Here is a 17,399-nt window from a genome sequence, read left to right on the forward strand (position 1 = left end):
AATGTGTAACATTTTTAAACCAGAAAGCTTTTTGGGTGGGGTCATGTTACATGTTCAAAGCTATATTCTCAGCTATCAGATCTCCTTAGAGCTTTTGATTTCACATAAAAGCAGTACTTAAAGATAAGTATAAAGGTAATGTGATGGGGAAGGATGACAGCGGCTGATCTTGTAATTTAAAAAATGTATTAGCTTTTAGACTAGCTGCATGCTAAAAATCATGAGATGCACAGATTGTTAACGATTAACAGCTATGATTGTCATAATGAGGTAGGCCCCACCTAGTGTGAAGTAAAAAAATTTAAAAGTCACAGTCAAAATGTAGAAATGGTACAATAATTATTTGTGTTTCTTTTTAAGGAAGTAAAGATTCTCAAAGAAGATCTAGCAACTAGATTGAACAGTAATGAAACCGCTGAAATACTAAAGGAGAAAGATGAACAAATTAAAGGATTAATGGAGGAAGGTGGGTATTAGTTTCTTAAAAACAGTTCTTGGGAAACTAGCTACATATGTTACTTCAAATGTCTGGTCACTTTAAAGTTGTTCTGTAAGAAATACTTTTCGACTACAGCCCTTACTGGAAAGGGAAGAATAGATTCCCTCTTCAAACCTATCTTTTCAACAAGCAATTCAGGGTGTGAAAATTTTAATGGCTTATGAAAGGGTAAAACTAGGTGTGTGTAGCCCTCCAAAAAGGTGGAATAACAAGGCTTTAGCCCTGAGATACACAAACCAGTTGATGTGCATCTTAGACCTTGACAGCTGCTTCTGAGATACAGTCGTACCTTGGTTCCCAAACAGAATCCTTTCCAGAAGCTTCCTGCACTCAATTGGAGGCCGTGTCGAACGTTCGGGTTTAAAAAAAATTTCAAACTGGAACACCCACTTCTGGGTTTGTGGTGTTCGGGAGCCAAAACATTTGAGTCACAAGGCATTTGAGAACCAAGGTACGACTGTACAATGTTAACCCTAGGCTCAGTTGCAATATAATTTTCCTCTCATGCTGTTTCTACAAGAGAAATCTTAAAAGGAGAAGCAAGTTTCAATCGTATATTCATAGAACGTCTGTATCGTTGCCCACTTGAGGCTGTCCTAGCCTAGTGAGACAAACATGACCAGGAAGGAGCAACGGTGAACCTCTGGCTCAGCAGGCCATTCCCCCTACCCTTCTCCTTTGTGGGTAGGAGGACTTCAGCAATGTTTAGTTTCAGTTTCAAAACAAGCCAGACTCAGACCACGGTTTAAGAAGATGAATTCTTTAAACGGATCATAGGGTTAAGTTACAATCACTGGTCTGGATAACATAATGTGCTAGAATTCAGGGAAACTCAGAAGTGAATGCTTCATGTCTAGCTAAATCATGGTTTAGCGTGATGTGTGAATGCTGCATATGTGTGCTTTAGAGCATTTGTGGTAGCTTTGGATCCTGCCCATTTTTATTTTTATTTTACACAAGCTTTGGTACACTACACCTGTTATCTTTTCATAGGCTCCCAGTTGGCTTCTGTGAATGGGGACATAGATAGGCTTTAGATCTGATCCATTAGGGCTCTTATTGTGTTTTCTATCAGAGTAGACAGCAAACACCTCTGCGGATACTGTTGGATTTTTCTTTGCTCATATAAGGCTAAATGTTTATTTAGGCAAAGGAATAAACTGAGATGCCTGCAAATCTTTGGATAAAAACTTTTAGTATCATTCATATATATATATATATATATATATATATATATATATATATATATCTCCAGTAGCACCTTAGAGACCAGCTAAGTTTGTTCTTGGTATAAGCTTTTGTGTGCATGCACACTTCTTCAGAAACTTAGTTGGCCTCTAAGGTGCTACTGGACAATTATTATTTTTTATATATATATTTCGACTGTGTCAGACCAACACAGCTACCTACCTGAATTTATAAATATATGTTACTTCAAGATTGATGCATAGGGTTTGGGTCTTTAGTCTTACCTAATTATATCTATCCCAGTTCACATGCCAGGGAAATTATGTACATGGCTTCAAGTCATTTTTATGATCATAGTCCTCACTGGTGATTAAGTTAGTTTACATGCCCTTTCACAGCCCATTTGCCCAAATAATTGGAAGTTAAAAAATCATATTATGAAGAGTCATAGTCCTATGTTAAATATGCATTTATCCCCGTTCACCAGATCTATCTTTCTTTTCAGGAGAAAAGCTTTCAAAACAACAGTTGCAAAATTCTAACATCATTAAGAAGCTAAGGGCAAAGGAAAAGGAAAGAGAAAAAACAAATACAAAGCAGAATAAAAAGATTACGGAATTAGAAGAAGAGTTACAGCATTTGAAACAGGTTGGGTAAATTTTTAGACATGGCATTGGAAGGGTTTGCATGCCTTTTATCTATGTGTGAATTCACTTATTATTATTTTTTAAAATGTGTAACCTGCCTCTTAAGAATCAAGCAGGCTTACAACAGGATTTTTTTTAACCCAGTAAAATATAAAGCCATAGTGCTCAAAGAGCAGCCATATTATTTTCAGAATTCTCTCCAAAAATGGAAAAAAACAAAATAGCTCTGAATCTTATTGTGAAAGCCTTGCCACAGCCTTGTGGTCAAAGCTATGCTTCTTGCAGCAGATGTATTCAGCTTATGTAGTGAGGGCAGATGGAGTCGGGACTGTTCATAGAGCATAGTTTACCATGTTTCCCTCATGGGAAGAAGCTGTATTGGGTATATAAATAAATCTCTAAGGGTGAGAACCAGCACCTTGAATTGTTCCTGGAGGAAAATTGATAGCTCTTTTAGTTATTCAGTAGTTTCATTTTTTTATTTTTATTTTTTGCATTCTTGGAAGCTTCAACTGAAAGGCTGCTTACAAATATTTTAAATGAATAAATAGAACCAGTTGAATGTGTACTATGAAGAGGCAGAAATTTTGCATCAGTTGAAGCTTTTTTGACAATAAACACACATGAAAATGTCATGGGACTGTATCCAATTTTAGCTTTGCACTAGTGAAAGTACCACTGCTAGTGCAAGGCAGGGCCATCATTTTCATCAATCTTTCTCTCACTAACTACAGCCCTCTGTGTCATATCACACACTGTTCCAGAGGGCCCCCAACCCTCAGAAGACACATTTGGAGTGCACAGAAGGCTGCACTGAGTAAGAGTGGTCAGCAAAACCCAGGAGTCCTGCCTTGCACAAGTAGAGGTTCTTGTATTATTGCAAAGCCACTACTGAATACAACCCATGGACCAGAAATAGACTGATTCATCCATTCTTAACTGCAGTGCACAATTTAGTAGCTTAAGTCCACCAGCTTCAACACAGTCACTGCAAATGTGTGCCCATTTCAGATGCCAAAAAAGTGTAAAGGCACAGAGACATACAATTAGGTTTAACCTTCTTTGTTAGTGTAATGATATTTTCTGTAGAACTTTCTGTGAAGCTTCTGAATCATTTTCCTTCATTGCTTATATTTTTCCTTAGTCTAGCTTTCGATAAAGGTAGCAGCTGTTTTCTGTGCAGAGTGATTTTTAAAGCTCTGTAAAGAGAAGTTAAGCAATAAGTTGTGATGCCTTTTCATTGTAACAGGTGTTGGATGGCAAAGAAGAAGTTGAAAAGCAGCACAGGGAGAGCATCAAGCAGCTAAGTAGTGTGGTTGAACGGCAAGAGAAGGATATTACCAGACTCCAGACGGATCTTGAGGATCTTGAAGAGAAGAACCGAAGTGTGCAGGCAGCTCTTGATAGTGCTTACAAGTAAGGCAATGTCCATAAAAATGGGCACGAACAGATATTTGTTGTGCCCAGAAGACAACATTCTCTTTTAGGTTTCCCCAGTATTTGCAGTACTGTGCATTTTGTTTTCCTGTTGGATTTTTAAATACATAAACATAGGATGGTGTTCAACTAAGTTTTACTCAACAGTGGACTTATTAAAAAGAATGGACGTATTCATCTCCATCAATTTCAATGCATACCTACGTTTAAAATACATATTTTTCACAGGGAACTTGCAGATCTTCACAGAGCCAATGCTGCGAAAGACTGTGAGGCACAAGAAGCAGCATTAAGCCATGAACTGAAAGTGAAGGAGCAGCTGGGCTTAGCTCTAGAGAAGGCCCAAGAGGAGGCTCGCCAGCAACAAGAGGCTTTAGCAATTCAGGTCAGTGTTGGGTACAACTAAAGTTTGCAAGTGTTTTTCTTTTGCCAGTTGTATACGTTGTAATGCTTACATGTCATAGCAGTGCAGCCTGAAAACCACATTATAAGTGATTCCCAGAAAAATCTAATTCAACATGTACTTGGCATAATTACAAGTAGGAATGAATGAAGCAGAGGGACATGCTTTAAAATTACATAGAAAGCCACTGAAATGCTGCAAATCTTAAGGGTGAAATTAAAAGGGTATTAGCTTAATTCTCATTTATCATTACTAGGGCACTAGATTTGAAGTACCGTATTTTTCGCTCTATAAGACGCACCTAGTTTTTAGAGGAGGAAAACAAGAAAAAAAATATTCTGAATCAAATGTTGTTGAAAAGTTTTTTTGCGGCTATCCCTGAAGCCAGAACAGCAAGAGGGATTGCTGCGCAGCTCTCCCTCTTGCTGTTCTGGCTTCAGCAATAGCTGCGCAGCCTGCATTCACTCCATAAGACACACACACATTTCCCCTTACTTTTTAGGAGGGAAAAAGTGCGTCTTATAGAGCGAAAAATACAGTATTTGAAACAGGATGGACTTGCTCTTTGTGCTGCAGCTACAGCATAGTGGTAAAGTAATGATAATAACTCCTTAAGCAACCTAATGGTGTTCTGGGTATGATAGTCAGAATTATAGGAGGTGCCAAGTGGTGTTGATGCATGATAAAAGGCCAATGGAGTGTTAGATTTGCATATTCAGTTCGGCATACTGTATTTGTATCCCTGTGTTGCAGGTGACAGACTTGAGAGTGGCTCTGCAACGTGCAGAACAACAAACAGCTAGAAAGGAGGATTATTTGCGCCAGGAAATTAGTGAACTTCAGCAGGTACTCTGGCAGATTGTTCTCTGAGATCTGTCTTTTTTTGCCTCTTACAAATGCTAGGAAAAAAATGTTTCCTAATTCACAAACGGTTGACTGTTGATCCTCCTTCCAGTGATCCATAACAGGAAATTTTAAAAGGGAGCACATGGCTACTTTTAATTTGGACAGAGAGTTAGAAACAGGCATGCTCTACTGAACATTCAAGATTTTAAGTTATCAATCAGTTTGGACTTCTTGGATTTCCAGTTTCAATAACAAGCAGTGTGTGACTATTTGTTGCAAAGCAACAAATATTTCCATGGTTTGGACTTGTGCAGAGCCTTGATAGTCTTGCCAGTGGCCAGCAGGTGGGGCTCAGTCCCATAGATAATGCCTTGCTCCTTCTAATAACTAGGAGAAGCAATTGTGCAAAATAAGCAAAATAGCTAGATGTTCAATTGTATGCTGTAGCTGAGCAGCAAAATCCAACTTTTCATTGTGCAGTTAAATGATTTGTGGTACAGCAAATGGTATACTGTTTAAAGCTGCTGCTGTCTGTAATACCATACTGCTTACAGTGGTGCCTCGCAAGACGAAATTAATTCGTTTCGCGAGTTGTGTCGTCTAGCGATTTTTTCGTCTTGCGGAGCACGGATTCGCTGGGTATTAACAGCTTTAAGAAAAAGGAAGCAAACTCGCAAGACGTTTTCGTCTTGCGAAGCAAGCCCATAGGGAAAATCGTCTTGCGAAGCAACGCAAAAAACGAAAAACCCTTTCATCTTGCGCGTTTTTCGTCTTGCGAGGCATTCGTCTTGCGAGGTACCACTGTACTTGCTAACTTTTTTTTGCAGTACATTAACGAAAACTTTTCAGTAAACGGAGGACGTGGCACAATACTGTATTTGCCTGAATAGGAATAAAGCTTCAGATGGTTCTGTTCATGGTATTTTAAGGCGTAAAGTAGTGCTTACCCAATTTATAATTTCAGAGACTTCAGGAAGCAGAGACTCGCAACCAGGAGCTGAGTCAAAGTGTTACATCTGCTACAAGGCCCCTGCTCCGACAGATAGAAAACCTGCAAGCAACCTTGGGAGCACAGACCTTGTCATGGGAGAAGTTAGAGAAGAATCTCTCTGATAGGCTTGGTAAGGCAAAAGTTGTTGGTCAGTGGATTTTTTTGCGGGGGAGGGGACGAGTCTCAAGAACTTCCACATATAGCACAAAATTAATGGATATGAATGGGAACTCATGATTATGCAGGCACACACACAGAGAGAGAACAGGAGATACAGGCATGTTTCTGGGATATGTGTTCTGATGGTGCATCTAACGATTTGCCAGATATCTACAGAAGCCTATGTGTGACCAGAAAACACTAAAGCACAGTTCCATGTGGTTCTGATTTTGCTTCTCTGGTTACAGCTTCTTTTGCTCCAAACCCAAGTGGGTGGAAAACTAGCCTGACTAGGTACCATTGATCTCCTGTACAGTCTGTATCTGAATCTGGCTCAGTTTATTCCTCACCCCCTCCACAATCTTCCTTAGAATGCGAAAACAACCTAGGCAGTGATCCAGCCAGTGTCTAAAGGGAACCATCTGTGCCTTAAATCCATAGCCCTTTGCATGTGACATACCTAAGAGCCATGTTTGATATATGTTGTTGTTGTTGTTTAGTCGTGTCTGACTCTTTGTGACCCCATGGACCAGAGCACACCAGGCACTCCTGTCTTCCACTGGCTCCCGCAGTTTGGTTCGATATATATGTGCATTTTGGAATTATGGTGCTGGAGGAAGACTCTTGAGAGTCCCATGGACTGCAATAAGATCAAACCTATTCATTCTGAAGGAAATCAAACCTGAGTGCTCACTGGAAGGACAGATCCTGAAGCTGAGGCTCCAATACTTTGGCCACCTCATGAGAAGAGAAGACTCCCTGGAAAAGACCCTGATGTTGGGAAAGATGGAGGGCACAAGGAGAAGGGGACGACAGAGGACAAGATGGTTGGACAGTGTTCTCGAAGCTACCAGCATGAGTTTGACCAAACTGCGGGAGGCAGTGGAAGACAGGAGGGCCTGGCGTGCTCTGGTCCATGGGGTCACGAAGAGTCGGACACGACTAAACGACTAAACAACAACAACAATGTAATAATAGCTTTGGGGGAGAGGTCATAAAGTTACCAGAGGCTACACTCCCCTCCTAAGAACACAAGAAGAGCCTGATGGATCAGACTGATGGCCTATCTAGTCCAGCATTCTGTTCTCACAGTGGCCAACCAGAAGCCTGTGGGAAAGCAGGAAGCAGAACATGAGCACAAGAACGTTCTCCCCTCCTGTGGTTTCTAGCAACTAGTATTCGGAAACATTGCTGTCTCCAGCTGTGGAGGCAGAGCACAGCCATCCATCATGGCTAATATCCATTGATACCCCTCTCCTCCATAATTTTGTAAATTCTAACTAGTAATGTTCTCTCACTGTTAGGGGAATCTCAGACTGCCTTGGCAGCACAGGCTGAAAGAGAACGTGCTGCTACAGAGGAACTTCTTGCCAATAAAATCCAGCTTTCTTCCACTGAGTCACAAAATAGCCTCCTAAGGCAAGAAAATACCCGCCTTCAAGCACAACTCGAGACAGAGAAAGCCAGGCTGAAGAAACTAGAAAATGAAAACAATCGGTAAGTTGCTTCTAAAGTTTACAACAGTTTCTCTGAAATAGCTAGGTGGGGTGTAATGAACAGTTGAAATAGCTAGGTGGGGTGTAATGAACAATGCTACTTTAAAAATTTAATACTTCTTTAACACTATATTTTATTCTATTTTTTGTGCCACTTGTATGGCCGCTCAGTAATATTGTTTTCTTAGGGTCTCAGATGCTTTCAGGATACATGCATTCTATTGGGAGCATTTTTCCTAATGCCGTAGAAAGCAGAAAGAGTGACAACGTATACTGCAGGCATGGGAAACCTGTGGCTTGCTGGATGTCCTTGGACTTGCAGCTGCCATTAGCCGCAGCCAGATTGGCCAAGCACAATGTATATTGTTCTCTTAAAAATGGTTACATTTGTTGTGTGAGTGCTGCTACCAGCATAGTGTGTTTACCAATAAAACCATCTCACCAGCAGTGCAGATAATACAGGTTACTTGGTGATCCTATGTGCAACCAGACTGGCATGCTGCAATTCATATGGGCCTGTTTTCCATTTTGCAAGTTCTATATAATCTTGACTGCCAGACACAATACAGTGATATCTCGGTTCTCGAATGAAATCCATTCTGAAAGCCCATTTGATTTCCGAAATGTTCAGAAACCGAGGCGCAGCTTTCCATTGGTTGCAAGAGCTTCTTGCACTCAGTGGAAGCTGCATTGCACGTTTGGGTTCCGAAAAACATTTGAAAACGGAAGCATTTACTTCTGGGTTTTTGGTGTTCGAGAACCAAAACATATGACAACTGAGGAGTTCGAGAACCGAGGTTCCACTGTAGTAAATCTCTCATGCTACTTCAGTGCATTTATTGCATTTTATTTTTTAAAGTTTTTTTTTTATTGAAATGAGTACAAACAAAGCTATACAAAAAAATAGTTGAAGTACAAAACAGTATGTTTATAATAAGATCTCTCCTCCTATTTACTGAGATTGTACATGTGTTTTCTTGCTCTTGGTGCAGGTATGAAGTCGAGCTAGAAAACCTTAAAGAAGAGTATGTGAAAACTGTTGGAGAGGCAAAGAAAGAAAAGGTTTTGATATAATCTTTGATAATAATATTGCTTTAGCAAATTAGGCTTCTCAGTGAATAAATACATCTTTTTTGTTTTCTGCAGACACTGTTAGCTACTCAGCTGGAAATGGAGAAAATGAAAGTTGAGCAGGAAAAGAAGAAAGCAATTTTTGTACAAGAAACTGCAAGAGAAAAGGTGCTTGTTCATGTTAACCACTTTTCATAGTTCTTGGAGACAAAGCAAGCCTTAAATGAGCACACGAAGCAGTCGTCAGGCAAGATGGTAGTTTTCTGGGATCTCCAGTTCTGTGTTTCACTCTTGATATGGCCATACACTATATACAATATAAATTCTGGTTTAGTTGTCTGTAATAACAACACAACTGTTGTTGTTGTTATTTGTATACTACCCTTCATCTAAAGGTCCCAGGGTGGTTCACAATAGAAATTGTCATGGCAGTGGGCCACAACCTCTTATTTTGTGGGCTTTATACTTCCTTCTGCCCTGCCCTGAACCTTCCCTTTCCCTTGGGTTTCCCATTGGCCTTCAATCCTGAGAATATTCCCTCATTTTAGTTCGCTCTTGGACACCTTTGGGGATGCTCCATTTGTTTGTACTTAACTTGAGGATAGTGAAGAAGTCTTTATGTTATATATACAATGTAAATTCCTACACTGACAAAAAATAACAAGCATGCTGCTCTTTCATCAGCAGTGTGTCTGATGCTAACATGACATTAGGGTTTCATTCTGCTCTGTGTGATTACTAAATGAAGTTACTTTGTTTCAAATAACCAGCAAGTTCTGTAGATGATGTGACTTTGGAAGTTGAAAGAGCAGAGTAAGCAGTGCTATCAAGTCCATTTTGTTACTTAATTTATTAAAGTTACAAATGAATTGCATAACAGGAGATCTTGTGTTTGTCATGTTTTTGTCATCTTCTTAGTGAGTATTTCAGAGTAGGTAAATTCTTTGCACTAATATATACATAATATTTATATATAGTTATTCTCTTTGGATATTGTACATTTTCTCTTAGGAGCGTAAATTATACACTTCTTCAACAATGGAAACTGTCTCAAGCACTCCAACTCTGTCACGCTCAAGCTCAATAAGTGGGGTTGATATGGCAGGACTCCAGGCATCCTTTGTATCCCAGGTATCGTTCCATGTATCATTTGACCTTTATTTGCCCCTTCAGTGTCTTTTTTTATTAATATCATTGTGCTGTCTTAATTTTTTTCTTGAATCGAGCAAAACCTCACTGCTAAAATGAGAGCAGGTAGTTTGAAGTAGTTTCACCAGTTCATGTGACGCTATAGGGCAACACATAGAAGGTTAATATATTTTATATTTGCTGGTAATTAGAAAATTAACTTGCTCCTCTTTGCCTATGCGGTACGTTTTGGCTCTCATGAGGAAATTCCACCTTGGATGAAATCTGACGAGAGCTTAATTGACAGGTCTTGGGTATAGCCTTTTATCAATATCAGAAGATGAAATTATTTAAATGTGGTATTTTCTTTCTGGAACATTACTTCTACAAACCACTGAATATATATATTTGCTAACAAAAATTGCAAAGACCATTTTTTAAATATATACATGAAATGCTTTCCAAACATTTCAGTCCTCACAGCAACCCTGTGATGGTGATTAGGATGCTAGATATTGAATGGCCAGAAGTTATCTCATGAACTTCATGGCTGAGCAGGGTTTCGAATCTCCTTGATCCACCATACCAAACTGGCTGTCTTCACTTGCAAGCGCTGTTTAAACAAACAAACAATTGTAGTGTCAATCTTGAAAGTTGTATCATTCTTTAGGTACAAAATAGTAACTTGCATGCTGCTAAGTATTCAGTTTCATGGGTGTATCACAATTTTTATTGCAGGATGACCAACATGATCATTCCTTTGGTTCAGTGTCTACAAGTGGGAACAATCTATACGACGCAATGAGAATGGGAGCAGGCTCAAGCATTATTGAAAACCTACAGTCACAATTAAAATTGCGAGAGGGCGAGATTTCTCACCTACAGGTAACCTGTGTTGACCTGTGTATCTAAACATCAGTAGGAATAGGTGTTCCATATGTGTGATATGCATACTTGATAGACTGGTGTGATCAGTTCATTTTTATGGGCTTGTTTTGCCAGAGTTCAGTCTTCGGCCTAATATATCCAGTATTGTCAGTCCACTGGGGGATCCCCCCAGAGCAAATTCTAGAGGGTTCCCCAACCTCCAAAAAAATTGGGAGCATACCAGGGCTAGCAACAGGATGAGAGGAGCCCGGAAAAGTCTTGTGTGAACACAGACACTTTGATCGCTGTAGAACAAATTATAGAAATGGTTCAGAAACATTTTAGTGGGTAGTTCCAACACGTGGCACAGTAAGAAAAATATAGTGCAATGTTTCTGTCCATCTGCTGTGTAATACTGCAGTAACTTGGAGGAAGTAACTACTGTAAGAGGTTAGCTACCATAACAGGTGTTCGTAAGTTCTTCTATTTTTCAGGCTCATGAGCTGCTGTAATACCTTCTAGTTAGCAGAGTTTCAATTCTCTTATTTTGTCCTCTGAATCCAAATCCTTGTGTATTGATGCTACATCAGAACAAGAGATGGAACTTCGTAATTTATTGTAGGTGCACAATAAATGTATATGCCACAGTTATAATTTGAAACCTTGTGTTGCTTTTGCTTTGTAGGAATGGTTTACCTTAATCCCTTCATTTTATTTGTGTGCTGCTTTTCCACAAAAGAAATCATGCTCATAGTGGCAGAAACAGGGATGCTTTTCAAACAAACACAACAAAACCAGATTCACAATAACGTAGCAAAACAGCAACATAGCAACCATTTCATAACAACGTAACAAAACGAGCAAGAATAATAACACAAAAAAACCACACATTGCAGTAGCATAAAATAAAGCAACATGCAGCACTCAATGGCAAAAATAACAAGAGAGCTTCACAGTTTTACCTTAGTCCTAGAAACACCTATTCCATGATGTAGATCACAGTCCCTCTTCTGCAGCAATTTCTTATAAGGCTTTCAAGGACAAGGGGTGGGGTATCTGGAAACGCCACTTCTATGCATTATTCCTGTGAATACCAGAATACTCGTAATATGGGACATAAGCTTGCAGGCTTAACACTCCTGGTTAATTTTAATGGAAACAGAATTAGTAACTTGGTAGAATTTTAACTGTCAAATCTTTGTTACCTTAGCTGGAAATCGGAAACCTTGAAAGAACTCGGTCGGTAATGGCAGAAGAGCTGGTAAGGCTGACAAATCAAAATGATGACTTAGAAGAAAAAGTAAAGGAGATTCCCAAGCTACGTGCACAGCTAAGGGTAGGTAGCTTGTTTCTACGATGATATCTGAAATGTATTCAGCAGCGTCTGTAAATATGTCCCTGCTGTACATGTAAAGTGAAATCCTTTATTACAAAGTACAGCGAAAAGCAGTGCTTGCATTCCTAAACATACTAATAAATAATTCTCACTGAACACTACAAGAGTTACTTCTAAGTAAACCAGGTTAGGAACCTGCAGCTAATGCAAAATGCAGTTTTTAGAGTCCTTAATGGGACATGCAACTTTGCACATATTACACCAGTGTTGATTTTGACTTATAAAGGCTTATGTGACTCAGGATCCGAATACCCCACAATGATCTTTTGAGGCCCTTCTCTATGTGTCTTCTATGAAGGAGGGTGGCAATGCATGAATTGGCCTTTTTGGTGGCTTCTCATCTGCGGAATGCTCTCCCTGGTGTCGTCATTAACAGCTTTGGACACCAGGCTAAGGCTATAATGTTTTACCAGATTTTAGGTGGCTAATTTTGGATCATACCTTTGTATGATTCTTGCCTCTGTTGTGGTGCTCATCTTTTAGTGGGCTGGACTTTGATAGTACTGCTGGATGAACTTAGGGGAGCGGGTGAAAGAACACTTCAATAAATTTTGTTTGCTTTATTTTGCTTCTTGTCAAAACTGATTTTAGCTGTTTGTGTATTTTACGTTGTTGAAAGTTGCCTTGAGACTTTTGTGTGTGTTTGTGAAGCGGCGAATAAATGCAGTAACTGTGTGTGGTTGGTATTGTTTTGGCTACATAAAGATTGGCACTCAAGAGAATTGACTTTTCTTTTAGTATATTCTATCTTGACATTCTAAAAAGTGTCTTAACAGCTCTTTTATAAATTTGGAGAGCAAGTCATCAATTATTGGGCTGTGTTGTTTCAGGATTTGGATCAGAGGTACAATACCATTCTCCAGATGTATGGTGAGAAAGCAGAAGAAGCAGAAGAACTGAGGTTGGACCTTGAAGATGTGAAAAATATGTACAAGACTCAGATTGATGAACTTCTAAAACAAAGGCATAGTTAATTATTGCTGAAGTTGCAGCTTGCAAACGACGTTGCATTAAACTGTAGAAATGTTTATGTAAATGCAGATGAGTTGTAAAGAATTTGTACTATAGGATGATTATACTATAGAGGGTTCGTACGTTGGCAAGAATGTTATGCTTTTGTGATGGCCAACTATCAGCAATTAAATTATTTGTTAATATTTAAATTTTTATATCCATAGCTGAATGTTAATTAAAAGGCAGACCATTTTGTTGTCAATATAGTAAGTTGCAAATTAGTTTGCATAATGCTGATCATTCAGCAGCAGGAGCTTTTTAATTGCAGTTGCCTCACGGGGATGTAGCTGAATAATTTCACTGACAGTTTTTCATGGATATCCTAATGCTAATTCATTTCTATCAAAATTAATATTTGGCAGAAAAAATATATTGATTTTTAAAATATAAATACCGATAGCAAATAATTGCTATCTGAAATACAAGGCTTAGAATGCCTTTTAAGACTTTTTTAAAACCACCACCACCACCAATTAATATTTGGATTTATTCTGTAGTGTCCTAACCAGGGTACTGGTGCCCACAAAGCAAGATAACTGCCTTTGCAGCCAACAATACAGGGTGACATTTAAAGTCTGGAAATCGGTATTGTATGGTAATAGCAACCAAGCTCCCTCTTATACAATAGATAACAATTCTACTGTTTCTTAAATGTTTGGCTGCATTCCAAAGCATAATCCACTGCCATATAGAAGTGGGCTGCCTAGCAGCTTCAATGGCTTTTAACTGTAGCAAAAGAAAAGAAGCAACATTTGCCTAAAAATCAGCAGTACTCTGGGGGATTAAAAGGAGCATGGTGTTTAAAAGTTTACATGTTGAAATGGTTGCACCTCTTCCTGTCATAGCCTAATTCTCACCATGTGTGTGAGTGCACTTTATTTTCAAAAGTGAATAAACGTCTTCCAGATGTTTCAAATGAATTCCAGTAGTTTAGAAACTATCTTTAGAAGGTGTTTGACAGAACATAAAAAAGGAATAGCATCTTGAGTTGCCTTCCCAACTATTTAGCCTAAGCGAGACAGAAAACTCCCTAGTATCAGCCACATTCATAGGAGGACCTTTACATTATTGTGCTTTCTTAAAGTCATACTTTGTATGACACCTATAATGGGCCATTTCTGTTAAACTGACCTTAAGCTGTTAAAATGTTCAGAAAAATATGTGGCGTTGCTGCATTTATTTAGGATTTTAAAAGGTTTCCTCACAGGAATTGGAATTTTCATAGCTGAATTTACATGAAATTTTTAGTCTGATAAATAGATAAAATTTACGCATCCTGTCATGTTGGTATACAAGACATATTTTCCTGAACCAATTATCTACAGAGCTTTCATCAAGCATAAGGTGCGTGGAAATTCTAAGATTTTATTTGATACTTTGACATTGTATCAACCACCTACCCTTAATTGCTTACCTTTGGTCCATGCCTATTTGGAAATCATGTGCTATAACCTCCTGAGATCATACCACCATGTAATAGGAAATGGGAGTCTTACACTGTTGGTCTGCCTGAGGAAAGCTAGTGTGTCAGGGAGAGAGCATCTACTGTAGGCTTTCCCCTGACATATTAGGATTCTTCCTGATCCACTAATTTTCTGTGTGCAGGATTTCTTTTTTTGTTATGTGACAGAACATTTAATGAAGCAGTTCCTCCCCTATATTCTGAACTGCTACATTATCAGGAGGATTGTATCACTTTAATCTAATGATGGATATTTAAAGCATGCAATAATCTTCCTGATAAGAGACTAAATTACAGTCTAGTGTGCGAATTCTTTGATTCAAAAAGAGGTTTGCATAATAGTTGATACTTACACAAACAAGCAAATGATGGCTGCTGACAGCAGAACTTACCAAGTGTTATTTTCCAAGAAGGCACTGCATATTAGTACTTAAAGCCAATGCAAAATACAAATTGGAATGCTCCTGAAAACTCAATTTAAGACCTGAGAAACTTAAGTGCATGCTACTTTCATAATTTATATTTGGAATAAATTATCTCTGCATTTGAACTGGAGAATACAACCCCTGACTAGAACTTAGGTGTTTGCACTGGGAACAAAAAAGCTTAAGTCTTGCACCCAAAATTTTGCATCTTTTAGACATGCTGCCTCTTCATGTTTAATGCAAGTATTGGTTATGTAGCCCATGTTCCACCATAAAACCTACAGACTTCCTTGTTCCTTTGCAGCCCTTTATCAATTTACCAACTAATGACAATTGGAAAGTGGGGGGGAAAATACTTTTTGCAAGTGAGGTCTGTGAAATTTAGGCTCTCAAACTCTTGAAACTCAAATGCAGTTTTCAAAAGCAACCAGACACTGGACATTTGTTTGCTCAGGACTTCTGGAAGCGCACCTGTATATTTCCCCTCCCTAATCTGCCAACATGCAAGAGCAGTGGGCTTCACAATGTTGGTGCGGAAAGCAGAACTACAAGAGAGAATTCCCTAGTAGACTGCAGAAGGAGACCTTGGTTTCTCAATGCATTGCTAGGCCCTCTTAATACTTTGTGGGAGTAAGTTAAGATCTCTAGTTAATAACTGGAAGAACAGTGCCAGTATATACAGTTGTTTAAATCTTCATTTCAGCTGTGTTAATATGGTTTGCCCTCTTAAGAATTGTTACATTTTTATAAAGGGCTGTAAAGTAGTTTAAATAAAGTATGTAGATGAATAATGTCATGGGAGTTAAGCTGTTAATGTAATGTAAATAATTTAAATATGTTTGACTCTTGGCCTGAGTAAAGTATTTGAGTTACCAGTGTTTTATATTTTTCTTAAATACAAAAATGCATCCTGGTGGTTGAGATGTTGATAATAATAGCTTCCAAACAAAGAAGCAGTGGCAGAACGTAAAGTGAGTTCAACGCCTTGCGAGCCAATTTGCTGAAGGCTTCACCCAGCGGTGAGGATGTGACGTAATACATGAACACAGGTTTACCCATATCAGAGCCAGACCTTATTGGCATCTGCCTATCTTGAGAGACAATGGCATGCACCTCCGGGGGTGAAGTGAAACCACCGTGTAGCAGCACCAAAGTGATCTCCCTGGCCTGAAAACCTGAGCAGTGTATGGAGGTCCTGGGCTGCCCAGACAACAAGAAGCACCACCCCTCAGTCTTGCTGATGTGATCCAAAGGAAAGCAAAGAAATATGTTTGGCACCTGCTTGGCTGCAGGAGTTGCCGGAAGCAAGGGCAATCAGCTGCCCTGTTCTCTTTCAGCATGAGGGGAAGGCAGCCCCTCGCAATCGGCTGCCCTGGTCTCCCTCACAGTGAAGGAAGGCAGCTCAGATCAGCAGCGTTATCAGCTGAGATCATCGTGCAATATCGGAGGTGCCATGAAATTGGCTGCCCTGCTTCACCCTCACCCCCCTGCATGAGGAGCGATATATTGCTGCATATTGCTGGGTCAATACCGTTTATCATGGTGTGATTTCAAAACCGATTTTGGTCAATATATTGAAAAATAACAGCACTAAAATAGACCATAAAATTTGTACAAAAATGACAAAAATTAGTTGAGGCAAGGGATGGAGCTGTGCACCCCCGGGTACATTCTGCAGACCCCTACACCAGTGTGGCGTAGTGGTTAAGTGCGACAGACGCATGTCTCTGCTCCTCCACATGCAGCTGCTGGGTGACCTTGGGCCAGTCACACTTCTCTGAAGTCTCTCAGCCCCACTCACCTCACAGAGTGTTTGTTGTGCAGGAGGAAGGGAAAGGAGAACGTTAGCCGCTTTGAGACTCCTTCGGGTAGGGATAAAGAAGAAGAAGAAGAGTTTGGATTTGATATCCCGCCTTTCACTCCCCTTCAGGAGTCCCAAAGCGGCTAACATTCTCCTTTCCCTTCCTCCCCCACAACAAACACTCTGTGAGGTGAGTGGGGCTGAGAGACTTCAGAGAAGTGTGACTGGCCCAAGGTCACCCAGCAGCTGCATGTGGAGGAGCGGAGACGCGAACCCGGTTTCCCCAGATTATGTGACTACCGCTCTTAACCACTACACCACACTGGCTCCAAGCGAGATATCAAATCCAAACTCCTCCTCTTCTAATTGGGAACCACTGCTCTAGACCAAAATAGTTGGGGACCCTGGACCTACACTCACTGGAAGACCTCAGGCATGTCTTTCCCTGATATTCCTGGAGGTGCCAGGGATTGAACATGGGACAAGGTGCATGCAAAGTGCATGCTCTACAACTGAGCTATAGCTCCTAATGCATTGCATGCTATCGGGTGGGGGGTCTTAAAGGCACA

General features: G+C 39.8%; 1 protein-coding gene across 1 annotated transcript in view; it reads left to right on the plus strand.

Annotated features, from left to right (window-relative positions):
- TMF1 (TATA element modulatory factor 1) overlaps window positions 1-15,901 on the plus strand; it is a 24,399-nt gene extending 8,498 nt beyond the window's left edge. The window contains exons 4-17 of the mRNA XM_083728111.1: window positions 252-270; window positions 361-466; window positions 2,193-2,335; window positions 3,584-3,750; window positions 4,000-4,156; window positions 4,928-5,020; window positions 5,985-6,141; window positions 7,475-7,667; window positions 8,659-8,728; window positions 8,813-8,905; window positions 9,749-9,868; window positions 10,604-10,750; window positions 11,943-12,068; window positions 12,959-15,901. Of these exons, the coding sequence (XP_083584237.1) occupies window positions 252-270; window positions 361-466; window positions 2,193-2,335; window positions 3,584-3,750; window positions 4,000-4,156; window positions 4,928-5,020; window positions 5,985-6,141; window positions 7,475-7,667; window positions 8,659-8,728; window positions 8,813-8,905; window positions 9,749-9,868; window positions 10,604-10,750; window positions 11,943-12,068; window positions 12,959-13,102 (1,735 nt within the window). The 3' untranslated portion in view covers window positions 13,103-15,901. The remainder of the gene's footprint in view (window positions 1-251; window positions 271-360; window positions 467-2,192; window positions 2,336-3,583; window positions 3,751-3,999; window positions 4,157-4,927; window positions 5,021-5,984; window positions 6,142-7,474; window positions 7,668-8,658; window positions 8,729-8,812; window positions 8,906-9,748; window positions 9,869-10,603; window positions 10,751-11,942; window positions 12,069-12,958) is intronic.
- The last annotated feature ends 1,498 nt before the right edge of the window (window positions 15,902-17,399 follow it).

Source organism: Podarcis gaigeae (assembly GCF_964106915.1).
Source record: "Podarcis gaigeae genome assembly, chromosome: 2".
NCBI classification, from domain to species: domain Eukaryota; kingdom Metazoa; phylum Chordata; class Lepidosauria; order Squamata; family Lacertidae; genus Podarcis; species Podarcis gaigeae.